Source organism: Erpetoichthys calabaricus, chromosome 10 (genome assembly GCF_900747795.2).
Source record: "Erpetoichthys calabaricus chromosome 10, fErpCal1.3, whole genome shotgun sequence".
NCBI classification, from domain to species: Eukaryota; Metazoa; Chordata; class Cladistia; order Polypteriformes; family Polypteridae; genus Erpetoichthys; species Erpetoichthys calabaricus.
Window position 1 is genome coordinate 28,720,025 of NC_041403.2, and position 13,060 is coordinate 28,733,084.

A 13,060-nucleotide genomic window follows, 5' to 3' on the forward strand; every position below is an offset into this window, starting at 1 on the left:
GCACTAACAGAATTTCAAAAGATATCTGGTCTTAGAATTAATCTGAATAAAAGTATACTCTTTCCAGTGAACTCACAAGCATATAATAATAAATTAGACACCCTACCTTTTACCATAGCAGATCAGTTTAAATACCTAGGGGTAAATATCACAAGTAAACATAAAGCTCTTTATCAACAAAATTTTGGCGTCTGTATGGAAAAAATCAAGCAAGACTTGCATAGATGGTCAACCCTTCATCTCACTCTAGCCGGAAGAATTAACATCGTTAAGATGAATATCCTTCCTAAACTTCTCTTTTTATTTCAAAACATTTCAATATATATCAATAAATCGTTTTTTAAACAGTTAGATTCAATAATAACCTCATTCATTTGGAACTCAAAACACCCACGTATCCGAAGAGCGACCCTACAAAGACCTCAGGCAGAAGGTGGCATGGCTTTACCTAATTTTCAGTTTTATTACTGGGCAGCAAACATACAAGCCATAAAAACCTGGACACAAATAAATGCACATACACAGGCTTGGTCTGCAATAGAAGTAAAATCCTGTAGTACTTCTTTATATTCCCTGCTCTGCTCTCCAATAAATGAAAGTTATCGCAAATATACTAATAACCCAATTGTGCTTTACTCACTCAGAATATGGAACCAAATTAGGAAGCATTTTAAGATGGAAAATCTTTTATCAGTGGCACCTCTGCAAGGGAACCACCTCTTTCAACCTTCGCAAGTATATCCAGTTTTTAATACCTGGAAAAGTTTTGGGATTAAAATGCTCAGAGATCTTTATATAGACAACATATTTACATCTTTTGAACAATTACGTTCAAAATTTAACCTCCCAGCTACACATTTCTTTTACTATCTTCAAATTAGAAATTTTGTTAAACAGAAATTGCCCGATTTCCCCCACCTTGCACCCTCCACAATGCTGGAAAAAATACTGCTCAATTCCGAGGAAACAAACACTATTTCTGCAATATATAAAATCTTATTAGAGTCCCTACCTTTCAAAGATCCAAGAGGACATTGGGAAGAAGATCTCTTAATCAATATATCAGAAAAGGAGTGGAAGGTAGCAAAGCAGAGAATTCACTCGAGTTCTATATGCGCAAAGCATAGAATTATTCAACTAAAAATTATATATCGAGCTCATCTGTCTCGCTTAAAACTGTCCAAAATGTTTCCAGGCCAGGATCCAACCTGCGAGCGCTGCAACCAAGCTCCTGCCTCACTGGGTCACATGTTCTGGGCCTGCACCAAACTAACATCATTTTGGACAAAAATTTTTAAGTGCCTCTCAGACAGCCTTAGTATCACAATCCCTCCTAACCCACTAACAGCTGTGTTTGGTGTCCTTCCAGATGGACTGGAATTGGAGAAGGACAAACAAACGGTGATTGCATTCACTACACTCTTGGCACGCAGACTTATTTTGTTAAATTGGAAGAATCCTAATTCTCCTCTTATAAGTCAGTGGGAAACTGATGTTTTATATTATTTGAAATTGGAAAAAATCAAATTTTCAGTTAGAGGATCTGTACAAAATTTTTTCAAAACTTGGCAGGATTTAATCAATATTATTTTAGAATAAGAGAATTAACTATTATTGCATTTAACTCCCTTCTCCATCTCTTATTTATATAGATATTTACTTCTCCCCTTCTTTTGTCTAATGTTGCCTTATTAAAAAGCTTAAAGCAGTTTTCCTTTAGCTAAGCTCTCCTTCTCAGGGGTGGGGTTTGATTTGTCTTCAAATTTGTTGGGTTATAAATGGATCTGTTTGTATGGAATGATTACAATGAAAATTAATAAAATAAAAATATTAAAAAAAAAAAAAAAAGCAAACTTGAGGATGGCGTTAGAGCTGTACTTAGCTACGCAGTCAGAGGTGTAGAGAGAGTAAAGCAGGGGGCTCAGCACACTGCCCTGTTGGGTGCCAGTGTTGATGGTGATGATAGAGGAGGTTTTTCCACTATACGCACTTGCTGAGGTCTGCCAGTGAGGAAGTCCAGTATCCAGTTGCACATTGAAGAGCTAAGCCCCAGATCCAGGAGTTTAGCGATGAGCTGGGGTGGAATGACAGTGTTAAATGCAGAGCTGTAGTCCACAAACAGCAGCCTGGCATAACAGTTCTTGTTTTCCAGTTGAGACAGGGTGGTATGAAGTGTTATGGAGATGGCATCCTCAGTGGATCTGTGGCAATGGTAGGCAAACTGGAGGCGGTCCAGACTGTCAGGGATGATGTCCTTGATGTGTTCTAGCACCAGCCTCTCAAAGCACTTCATGGCAATGGGAGTAAGTGCTACTTTAGTGCACCTTAATTTTAAAATATGCATACATGTCCATTTAAGCATTGATTATGAGTGGTGCCTGTGCAGACTGTCACTCCTTAGTACTCGAGGTAGGGACTTGCTACATTTGGCTTGAGCAGACTAGACAGTTGTCTCCTAGACTTTGGAGGCTGATACACCTTTACCTATAGCCACATGCATGTGCTGCTCACTACTGAAGTCATCACTTCTCAGCATCTAAAGAATGAAGTGGTACCGTAATCTACTCACATTTTTTTTTTCCATCAGTCACCCCATATACACAAAATATAATAGTTTTGAATCAAAGCAAAATTTATTAACATTTATGAATAATAGGCAATGATTAATATATAAATGAATAAAAATTCTATATATTCTATATATTATCTATCTAAAATGGGAATACTGATAACTTTAACTTTACACCTGTTCCTATGTACTGTTTAAACTTGACATACATAATTTGGCAATTCCAAAATGAGTTGTTGTGGTAGGCCAACCTAAAAGAAGAAAATTGCATAGAAATGAGAGAATGACTTTAGTGTCCTAACCAAAATCTTTAAAAATTCTCTGAGACAAAAAATGTGTTTCTGTAAGCATATAATCTCATCTAATATAGTAACAGTGTTTGACAAGCAGGCATTTTGTGATGCAGTGATAGCACTACTGTCTTAGTAACAATAGTGTTAACTGGCCAATTTGTACAACATTCTCTTAGATAAGCCACTTGGTCCATTTGTACTCTCCAGCCTATGAGAAAATGTGCATCAGCACCCAAGGTTATTGGGACACATAAAGACAGGTTTTACAGGGTAAAATGATTTTTGTTAGTTAGATGGGCACGGTTAATAGAATCTGTTTAGTGGTTTAAAAAAATGATTTTATTCTGGATAATTATCCATAAATAGAAATAGATTGTATGTAACACACAACATGTTCAGAACATCTTACAAATGCGAGAAAGGCTTTAGCACTTGATGCAAATGTCATTATTACTGTCCGTTCTTAGGGACTTTTATTTGAAAGAGGCACTTAAAAACATTGAAAGTCAGTAGCCTTTTCTGAATCATTAAAGCTCTAAAAGTTAAAGTATATTCTTTTGTGTTTGATGAAATGAAAAGAAAATTGTCTTCCTCCATTTAATTTATCCATATAATCCAGTTTTAGAATTTTAATAAACCCAGATTCTATGTTGGTTTGTTGGGGCTTTCTGTGACCAAACTGTGTAAAAGGATTTCTTTTCCATTGTTACACCTTCCTCAATAGCCAAACGTGTCACCGGTGAATAAAAACACAAAAACTGGGGGAGAGAAAAATGGCACCAGGGCTCAGGATTGATGAGTCAAAATTTAAAATTTTTGTCTATAAAAAACGGCAGATTGTTAATGAAAATGGAATAATACATGGATAAATGTCTGCAGGCAACACTGAAGCATGGTGGAGGTTCCCTGCATTTTCACAAACGGAGCTGGTGATTTGATCAAAATTGATAACCTCTTCACTGCTAACAGTTATAGGTAGATTCTTATCGGTCATGCAATACCATCAGGGTTGTGTCTAAATGATTCCCACATCATTCTGCAGTACAAAAATGTATATCTGCAGCTAAAAGAGGAAAAGGGATTCCTGCAACAGATAGTATGGACCACACAGAACCCTAAACGCAACACCATTGAGCCAGTTTAGGGATTACTTGCAGAGACAGAAGGCAAGACTGCAATAAGCTCCAGTGGAACTGTGACAAGGTCTTCAAGAGGCTTAGAACAACTGACCACATGAAAACGTGCAAAAACTGTATGCACGTGGACCTAAGTCAACTGATGCTGTCTTTAAGGCAAAAGGGGGCAACATTAAAAATGGTTTTCCTTTGTTTTTTCTGTTTACTACACTTTCTAGGAAGTTTATTGAAATATGACTTCGCTCGCCAACTCCCGTGTTTGGTTTTCCGGATACACACTTTTAAGATATTTTTTTTTTCTTTGAATTGTTGCTATTTCATTAGTTTCACTTTTATTTCAGAACTTAGGTAAAAACAATATTTGGAATCTTTCGAGTCCCAATTTGCTGAATCTTTTAAATGAGGTCAGTGAGACATGTGTTTAATGACTTTGTACCATAATTCAGGATAGGTTTCTCTGTTTGGAATTTTAGCACAGATAAAGCGATCTACATCATCAGCAGTTAATAATTTTTTTTGCAAAGTAACCAATAAATGAATGTGAGGTAAAACACGTTTTTGAAATTCTGACTTAAAATTCAAAGCCTTACAATATTTACATACTTCAGACATATCACCTATGTCCATATATTCGATCTCTATTCGCCTTTTAGTTATTTCTCTGTGTAATAATTTCTCTTTTTTTGCGCTAATACAATGTTTACTTTCTTTTTTTGACACTGTCATTTTTTCTGCTTTCATCTTCTGTATCTTGCTCTGTATGTATTTCGCACCTACTTTTTTTTTTTTTTTTTTTTTGAGTCTTTTGAATTCCAGTTTTCATCATCTCTAACCTGCTCTGCATGTGTTTGGCCCCATTGTTTTGTAACGTCTTTATGATGTTTTACTTTGTTTTCTACTCTGTCTTTTATTTCTGACCTCGCTTTGTCCTACTTTTTTTTCAATGACACCTGGTCCGTGGTGATTATTTTCCCTTTTTCGAGTAATAATTTCCGTTTGTTTGCGCTACAGCGATCTTTACTTTCTTTTTTTATACTTTCTAATTTTCCTACTTTCATATCCTTTAACTTTCTCCACATTTGTATTGTGCAAACTTTTTTTTTTTTTTGTGCCTTTCGAATTCCACTGCTGTCATAATCTGCTCTGCATGTGTATAGCACCAGTGTTTGTGAACATGTTTATGAAGTTCTACTTTGTCTTTTACTCTGTCTTTTAATTCTGAGCCCGATTTGATGTGCTTTGTTTCAATTCCACTTGTTATGGCTGATATTTACTTTCCTTATTTTCTGAATTTTCAGATATTTACTTTCCTTATTTTCTGAATTTTCACCTAGAGTATTTTTTTCCCTCCAACGCTTTTCAGTCTGTTTTTTTCCACGCTGCTTTCTTCTTCGCTTAGTCGTCGATGTTTCATTTATAGCGTATTGTCTTTATATGCGCTGAGACCCCGGATCTGTGTGTGCTCAAATCCTTCACATGACTGAATGTTTTGCTGCCCCGTTGTGTTATTTGATATTGATCGTAAGTAGAGCGTGTCTTGCAAGAATTTCATGTTCTACGTCATCGCGAGACGGTCCTGGGTCAATCTCTTGGCACAATGTCTCATGTTTAAGGTCCTCGCGGGTCTTTTAACCGTCTTCCGTGATCTTAACGTGAAGATCACGTCTCGACGCCCTACTGTTTCTCTCCAGGATTTTTTGTTATAATAGAGAGATATTCATGTTATTTTTGTAAAGCATTCCTGCTTTACAGTAAGACTTCTGCACAACACTGCATGTCTATTACAATTTATTTTCGCACTAACTCATACCATCATCTTTGGAGACTTGTTCAATGCATATTCTAATGTTTCTGTTATATAACAATAATATATACTTGCTCTTAAAGAAAAAAAAGAAAAACTTAATCTATTTTGTTGACAGCAAATTAGTATGTACCTGCAACAGTACTTTACCAATTGTATATATTTATTCTAGGAAAGGGAGGTTGATGGCATACAGGTGCTTGTAAACTTAGCCAGGGAATGCTGATTGAGTTTTATACTTAATTTTACACTTGGCTTTTGAGGCTGAAATCCATGTAATATAATAAATAGTGGTACTTTCAGAGAGGTAATTCAAAGTGTGCATTTTTGTCACTTTTATATACTTCCATATTAAGGAACAATTTCATAATTAATGCATAACTTGTGTAATGTATTTTACTTAATTTGTGATTTTAAAGATCTGCATAAGCAGCTGACTAGATAATGTTCTTTTCACAGCTAAATAGAATTTACTGCAGCTAAACTAAGTACACATACCCACTTCTGTCGTAATAAGTACTTACAAAAAACATTGTGCCAACACCTGTGCAGAACATTTCTATGTAACAATGGAATGGGATATTCCGGAGGAAGCTAACTGTTAGTGCTGCGGATGTGTTTAATGTTGTTCCAGCTGTGCTTTGCTATTGAAACAACACATGACATGCACTTTCTCATAGTTTACATACGAACTTCAAAAGGGGTGCTTTGTGATTATTGGCATTTCTATCCATATGTACAATAATTGTAGTTACAGTAATTTCAAACTGATTCCTGTTAACACTCTGGTGACAGAAACTACTTGTTGCCTGGAATGTTTCTACAAAACAATGTTACACATTAAATGTTGTTCAGTACTTATCTGAGAATAACAAGCTGACTAAAGATCAGTGTAGCAGAGTGAGAAAGGTGAGCAGCAACATAGCAGAATAGTCCAGAAGAAACACAAACCAATGCCATTATAGATTTGATCTGTTAAAAACGTAAGAAACATTATAAGATGCGCATGAAGATAATCACCAGAGTTTGGAGGGTCCAATACATAACTGTGGGCAATCAGGTGAAATTGACTTTTTTGCTGCAAGCCCCCAAGGAAGAGAAGCCAATGGCAAAAAAAATTCAACTATCCCAATAAATGTCCTACAAATGTCATGGAAAGCAGTATTAAATGCACAAAAGGGCAATCAAAGGAGTCTGCAAGACAATTGCATCTTCAAAGCGTCAGTTTATTTCTCCAGGCGAAGCACGTATAGACAGTGCCAGCAGTAATCTTATATTTCCAGAGCCTAGATCTCCACGATGGATAGAAAAATGTTCAAAAAGAAGGCAACATGCAGTAACAGGCAGTAGAAAAAAGTTACATCCAGTGAACCACATGGAGATTCATATCAACTGTCCCAGAGCCAGGAACTCAGCCCAGACAAGACATAATCCCTACAAATAAATTCAAATTCAAGGTAAAAAGTAGTGATTTGCATCTATGGACATAACACACTGCTGGAGAAAGTGAAAAGTAATGCAAAAAGTGCTATTTATTGAGAGAAGTGTTAGCAAGTATGCACCAGGGTTCCTGCCCTGCTTGATTATTCTTTACATAATAGTTATATTTATTAAGGAATAACCTTCTGTTTAATTATTAGGAAAATGTACAGAGAAGTTATTATTGTTATCGGCAATTAAGAATCCAAAATTATACATAAAATTATGAATAATTTTTGTACTTGGTTTTTAGGTTGCACAATTTTTTTTAATGACTTTCTCATTTTAATTGGTATTCTTGTTTGTTTTTTTTAACCAAACAAATCTCATTTCCATTTACTTTTCTTACAGATTAAACTATCACTTGGCCATTTGAAAAGGCTGATTTTGTTTTCATTTCATTGTTTGCGTACATAAATTTTTGTGGTGCCTTATGATTAATTCAGTGGAGACTATTTATTTATCATTAGTATTTAATTTTTATTTTTTTGTTTTAAAATAGGATCCTACTTTGAGAAACAAGCAACCAGTGCCAGCTGCTTATAACAGATACGATCAAGAAAGATTTAAAGGAAAAGAAGGTAACATTTTTTTTAAGTAATTTTCAGACTACAGTGAGTTAATGATTTAACAGTAGTTGCTTGCCTTTGATTTATCTCAATGTTATTTTTTTATTTTGTGCTTTTTCCCTGTGTGCGATGGTTGTTTACCAGATTCTGTTCCCACTTTCAAAAGATTTGACAGGTACACTGACTTTCACTGTACATTGGCTTAGTTTGGAGGTGTACATTGATGTACTCTGTTATGGTCTGGTACCTCATCCAGAGTTGATTCCTGGGTTATCTTAACTCAAACACTGGCAGCCTCGATGAGCAAAACTTTGCACTAATTATTAACCAAAATGTTGGGCTTATGTGTGCCCAAGAGACCAATTACTGAATGTCCAGCTTCTTCTATAAATACCCCAATGTAAGAACTTGCTCCCTGCTTTCTGTCTGCCCAGATCTTCTGCTCTATAGCATATCCCCTAAGGTGATGCTAAGCAAATCTTCTACCTTAGAGGCAACAGAGTTGAATGTAAGTGCTGCATTGAGTCCAGCCGTGCAAAATAGAAAGTAGTCCCAGCAAATATAGTTTTTATGTTAATGAAAGAGGATTAATGAATGAAACCTCAGTGGCTGTGAACTGTAGTACAGGAACCTGGACAAAGAAAGGCAGAGTACATTGGGCCACCTTCCATGTGTGCTAGTGGAAGCCCCTCCAAGAGGTCCAGAGAGAACTGAAGAAAAGCATTGTCTACACCTGGAGTGAAAAAGAGTCAAATTAGAAATGCACTTATTCCAATTCTGTGAACTATTGTCTATAATTTGGTAGTTAGGGTAAGGCCAGTGAATGTATTAACATGTTTTTCTGGTTATTTTGTTACCTTAACTAAAAGTAATAACCTTTGTTAAAGGTGAGTTTTTAACTGTTGCTTTCTCCTTCTATATTTAGTAGAAAAACTAAACTAACCAGAAGAGTTGCACAAAAGACCTCATACAGTATATACACATGTCCTCATGACTTAGCATTGGGAGGGTTGGTAAAAAGAAATCAAAATGCAGTCACCGAAAAACTTCATTACTAACTAAGAAGTGATCCAAATAAGCAGCTAAAAGGCCTGAATTGTGAGAAAAACTTGTAAAAGATGTTATTTAGCAAGTAATGTTTCCTGATCAGAAGTAACAATATTGAATTCCTCATCTTTGTGCCTTCTTCTATATGACTAAGAAAAAGTCAGACCTATTTTGTTTTGTTTTTTTTTTGCTGTAATTTATGATCAGGAGTTACTCATCTGGCTTTTAAAAAATGTATACTGTTTGTTTTTCCTTTGCTTGACCGTTATGCAGTTTAGGCGGATTGGCCATGGCATGTGTGTACATGTCTATATGTTCACCCAGCGATTTGTTGGCACACTGTCCATGGACTGTTCCCGCCTTGCACCCTATGCTTGCTGGGTTGCAGTCTTTATTTTAATGTAAATTACAGTGAGGACCCAGTGAGCTTGCAAGATCTCTTGAATTCTGTGCACCATGAGCAGCTCTGACTTTTTATGTAGTTTTAGGTGGATATTAACATTCACATGTGGCCATATATGACACTTTAGTGGAAAAAGCCATTGGCTTTAGCGGATAAGTTTGGTTTGTCACAATAATAGCATATGCTATTTTTCCACTTAAAATTAAGTTCTAAAGTAAAGCTTTTTTATGAATTTAAAAAACATCTTGACTGTTCTTACAGTTTACTATGGGGCTTTAGGGCACACAGGTCCATAGGTGATTGAAAAAACATTAAAACTTAAGGAATATGTCCGCTTTATTGTGACAAAGGATTCCATTTAAGAAAACAGGCCTTCCATGTTTGAGTAATCCTTGTGATAACAGAAGGAAATAAAATATTTTGATCACGGATTCTTGGTATATTTGTTGCTCATTTGTTTGCTTGCAGCTGCCATCGGGTTAATGATGACTCAGTGCCAAGCCAGGGGTAGTAAAATGGGGCAGTCTCCTTTAGAAATGGCTGAATCTCACAACAATTGTTTGCTTTTTTCCTTTGTCAAATGACATGGGTATGCTATTTTGCAATGCATGTGTAATCTGATGATGCTGATCAATACTCTGTAACATTTTTGTCTTAAACAAATTGACATATTTGGTAAGTTTTAAAGCTTTTTCTTTCACCTGTGGAACTCTGTATTGTAATGCTGTCATTGTATACTGCAAGAATAGATAAGGTATTCATATAAATAAAGTTTAACTTTTGAGCAATTTCATGTGATAAATTAATGTATGCTATGATTGTGAAGAAATAAGTTACTCTTGAAAAATACCAAACTTATTTTTTTAAAGGCAAGCTGCAATAATTTAATTAAGTATATCCACTATTAAGAAATGTGCCATTGCATGTATTCTCGTTTATGAATCTTCTTCAGTTGTCTTTAATGTTTTTTTGAATTTGACCCTGGGTGTTAGTGGATTACCACTCTAAGAACTCCCCTCTTCTTTGTTGAGTGTTTTTGCAGTAATGTCAGTAATAATGGCAACACTACTAGGACTCCAAACATGTGTATGGAAGAGTTTTTTTAAAATAAAATTTAGGAGGTTTAATTTTTTGAGAAATTATGAGCAACACAGAATGAATGCTTCCTTAACCAGGGTAGGTTTCGGTCTTTTACCTGATTTTATCAGGAGAAGCTCTGGTTCTAAGTGATCATTAATTGGAAAATTAGGTTGGTAAGTAGAGAGACAGATTTGATTAATTATCTTGTTCCTAAATGACTTCTTATTTTAGCTTATGTTAAATCCATAACCCAGTGGTTCTGACACATATTACATTTTAGGGTCAAGTAACCTCATAAAATAACCTTTTTTGGGTGTTAAGAGCAATTAATTTTCACGGTATGGTCACCTTTCTTGATTTGTATACATAACCTTTAACCTGTAATTGCTTCAGTATAATACAGATTGAGATTGTACCAAAAGGTTAGATGGAAGTTGCCAGTCGTGACTTTAGTGTTAAGGTGTATGTGCTTTCAAAGCAAACATTTTACAAAAGACTTCTGCATTTTTACCCTGGCACATAATTGTAACCCCTAAAGCAAGAGTGAGTTTAAGTATACTAATATGAATGTTGAAATTTTTTTAAAACTATGGAGTTTTAACCATTTATTTCCAGTTAGTTCCATTTTAATAATGCAGGTTTTAAAATTTGGAATATTTTTAGCAACATAATGCACGTTTTTCTGACTCATTAATAAAAGCTTTAAAAACTGCAAAGATGTTTTTTCTGCATTATAAGCTCTCCTGTAAAGATATGTTCTATAAATCTGTATAGAACAGATTATAAAAACAGATTATACAGAATAGCGATTATAAAAAGTATTATAGTCATTTTCACTTTATTTTACATTTTAGGACGGCTCATAATAAGTGATGGCCTTTTTTTCTGCATTGTTGCTGATTTCTGCAGAAAATATGGTTACATTTGCTAGTATCCGTGCTTCCAGTTGTAGCCACTTAAACCAGTGCCCCGCAACCGGTGTGCCACGGCACACTGGTGTGCCTTGAGCCGATACAGGTGTGACGCGGTCAAATAAGACAATTTTCTAACTAAATAATATTTCAACGGTCCTCCTTAGAAACACAATAACGAGAATACGTGCAATGAAATATTCGCGTAAATAGCCTTTTAAAGGTTTCATAATTTTGTGTGTCATTTCTCTGAAATAATAAATCCCGGCGCCTGTCGCCTACGACGTAGGCCCAACGTAGTCGCCAGACAACTGCGTAGTATGCTTTGATAGGCAGAGTGCTCCGTGCCCTCACCTAGATTCAATTCAAGCCGACATATTAGTCGTGCTACGTCGCATTCACTCATCTTGCGACAGTAGTTATCATTCATTACTATTAGTTGTGTTGCTGAATTGTGTATGGTTAACGTTCTTCGTGTGATTCATATTTAGTTTTATACCCCTTTAAATATGGATAAATTTTTACGTGGAAAAGATTTGTCTTGACGCACAGATGATGAAGAACCCAGCACAAGTGTTGCAAAAAAAAAACAAAAGATTGTGAAAAGGAAGTACAACGAAGACTACATTTGATATGGATTCTCGTGGTGTAGTGACGAAACGGCTCCAAAGCCACAATGCATCATTTGCGGCGATCAGCTATCAAACGAGGCAATGGCACCCAGCAAACTAAATCGCCATCTAAATTCAAACCATCCCAGTTACACCAAAATTGACAAACAACTCTTGTGTTAATTAAAAATGATAAGCGGTCATGCTTAAAATATCTTCACCAAGAACTTCGGGTTGCGCTGTCAAATATTGAGCCGAATATAAAACTTTTGTGTTCATTGAAACAAGCGCAGGTATCACATTAATCAGTCATTATGTTATAATAATTATTAAGATTGCATAAAAGTAAATATAGTATAGTTTTTATGTATGTATACTTATAATAAATGTATACTTATAATAAAAAATGAAAATGTATTGTAAAATTTGTGTATTAAATTAATATATATATATCAGTGGCGTAGCTGGAGATCATGTTGCCCGGGCGGTGAAAAATTTGACGCCCTAAAACTGAATGAATTTTTTTTTTGTGCCTCCTCAAGGAATATAAAAAAAAAAAAAAAGGAAACTACCGTAGTTTGGACGCCCCTAAATAGCTGGCGCTCAGAGCGGACGACTCCCCCCTCCCCCGCCCTAGCTACGCCACTGCTATATATTTTAGCTTTTGACGTGCCGCGGAATTCTAGGAAGAACATTGGTGTGTCGTAGGTGAGAAAAGGTTGCGGAGCACTGACTTAAACTATAACTTGTTTATATACATACAGTATATGTTGACAAAATCTCACTTAGGATTTCTTTCCCTCTGGCTGAACAGAGGAGCCATGGAGTTTTGTGTGGAACCATTGAGTGACCTAGATTTGTGTTACCATTTTATTGCATATGTTCATCATATTTTAAAAGTATTACAGTGATTGGGCAGTTATTGCTCAGTTTTCCACTATAAAGGATGTGTACAGAATGTGAAGATACACAAATGAATTAAAAAAAGTTAAAGGTGTCATGTCTGGCATTCTGCCCATATAGTCACCAGCATTTTTAACGTCTCTATACCTGGCTGCTGTTCTGTCATGTTTCAAAATGATTTCTATAGTGCCAGTACCAAAGAAGTAAACTATTGCGTGCCTCAATGAGCTATTGCTCCATAGCTCTCACTCTCAT

At 35.7% G+C, this 13,060-nt stretch overlaps 1 protein-coding gene across 1 annotated transcript in view; it reads left to right on the forward strand.

The window, feature by feature from the left end:
* The window catches only part of cdc73 (cell division cycle 73, Paf1/RNA polymerase II complex component, homolog (S. cerevisiae)), a 333,940-nt gene that overhangs the window by 98,219 nt on the left and 222,661 nt on the right, over positions 1 to 13,060 (forward strand). The window contains exon 9 of the mRNA XM_028811023.2: positions 7,784 to 7,862. Within this exon, the coding sequence (XP_028666856.1) occupies positions 7,784 to 7,862 (79 nt within the window). The remainder of the gene's footprint in view (positions 1 to 7,783; positions 7,863 to 13,060) is intronic.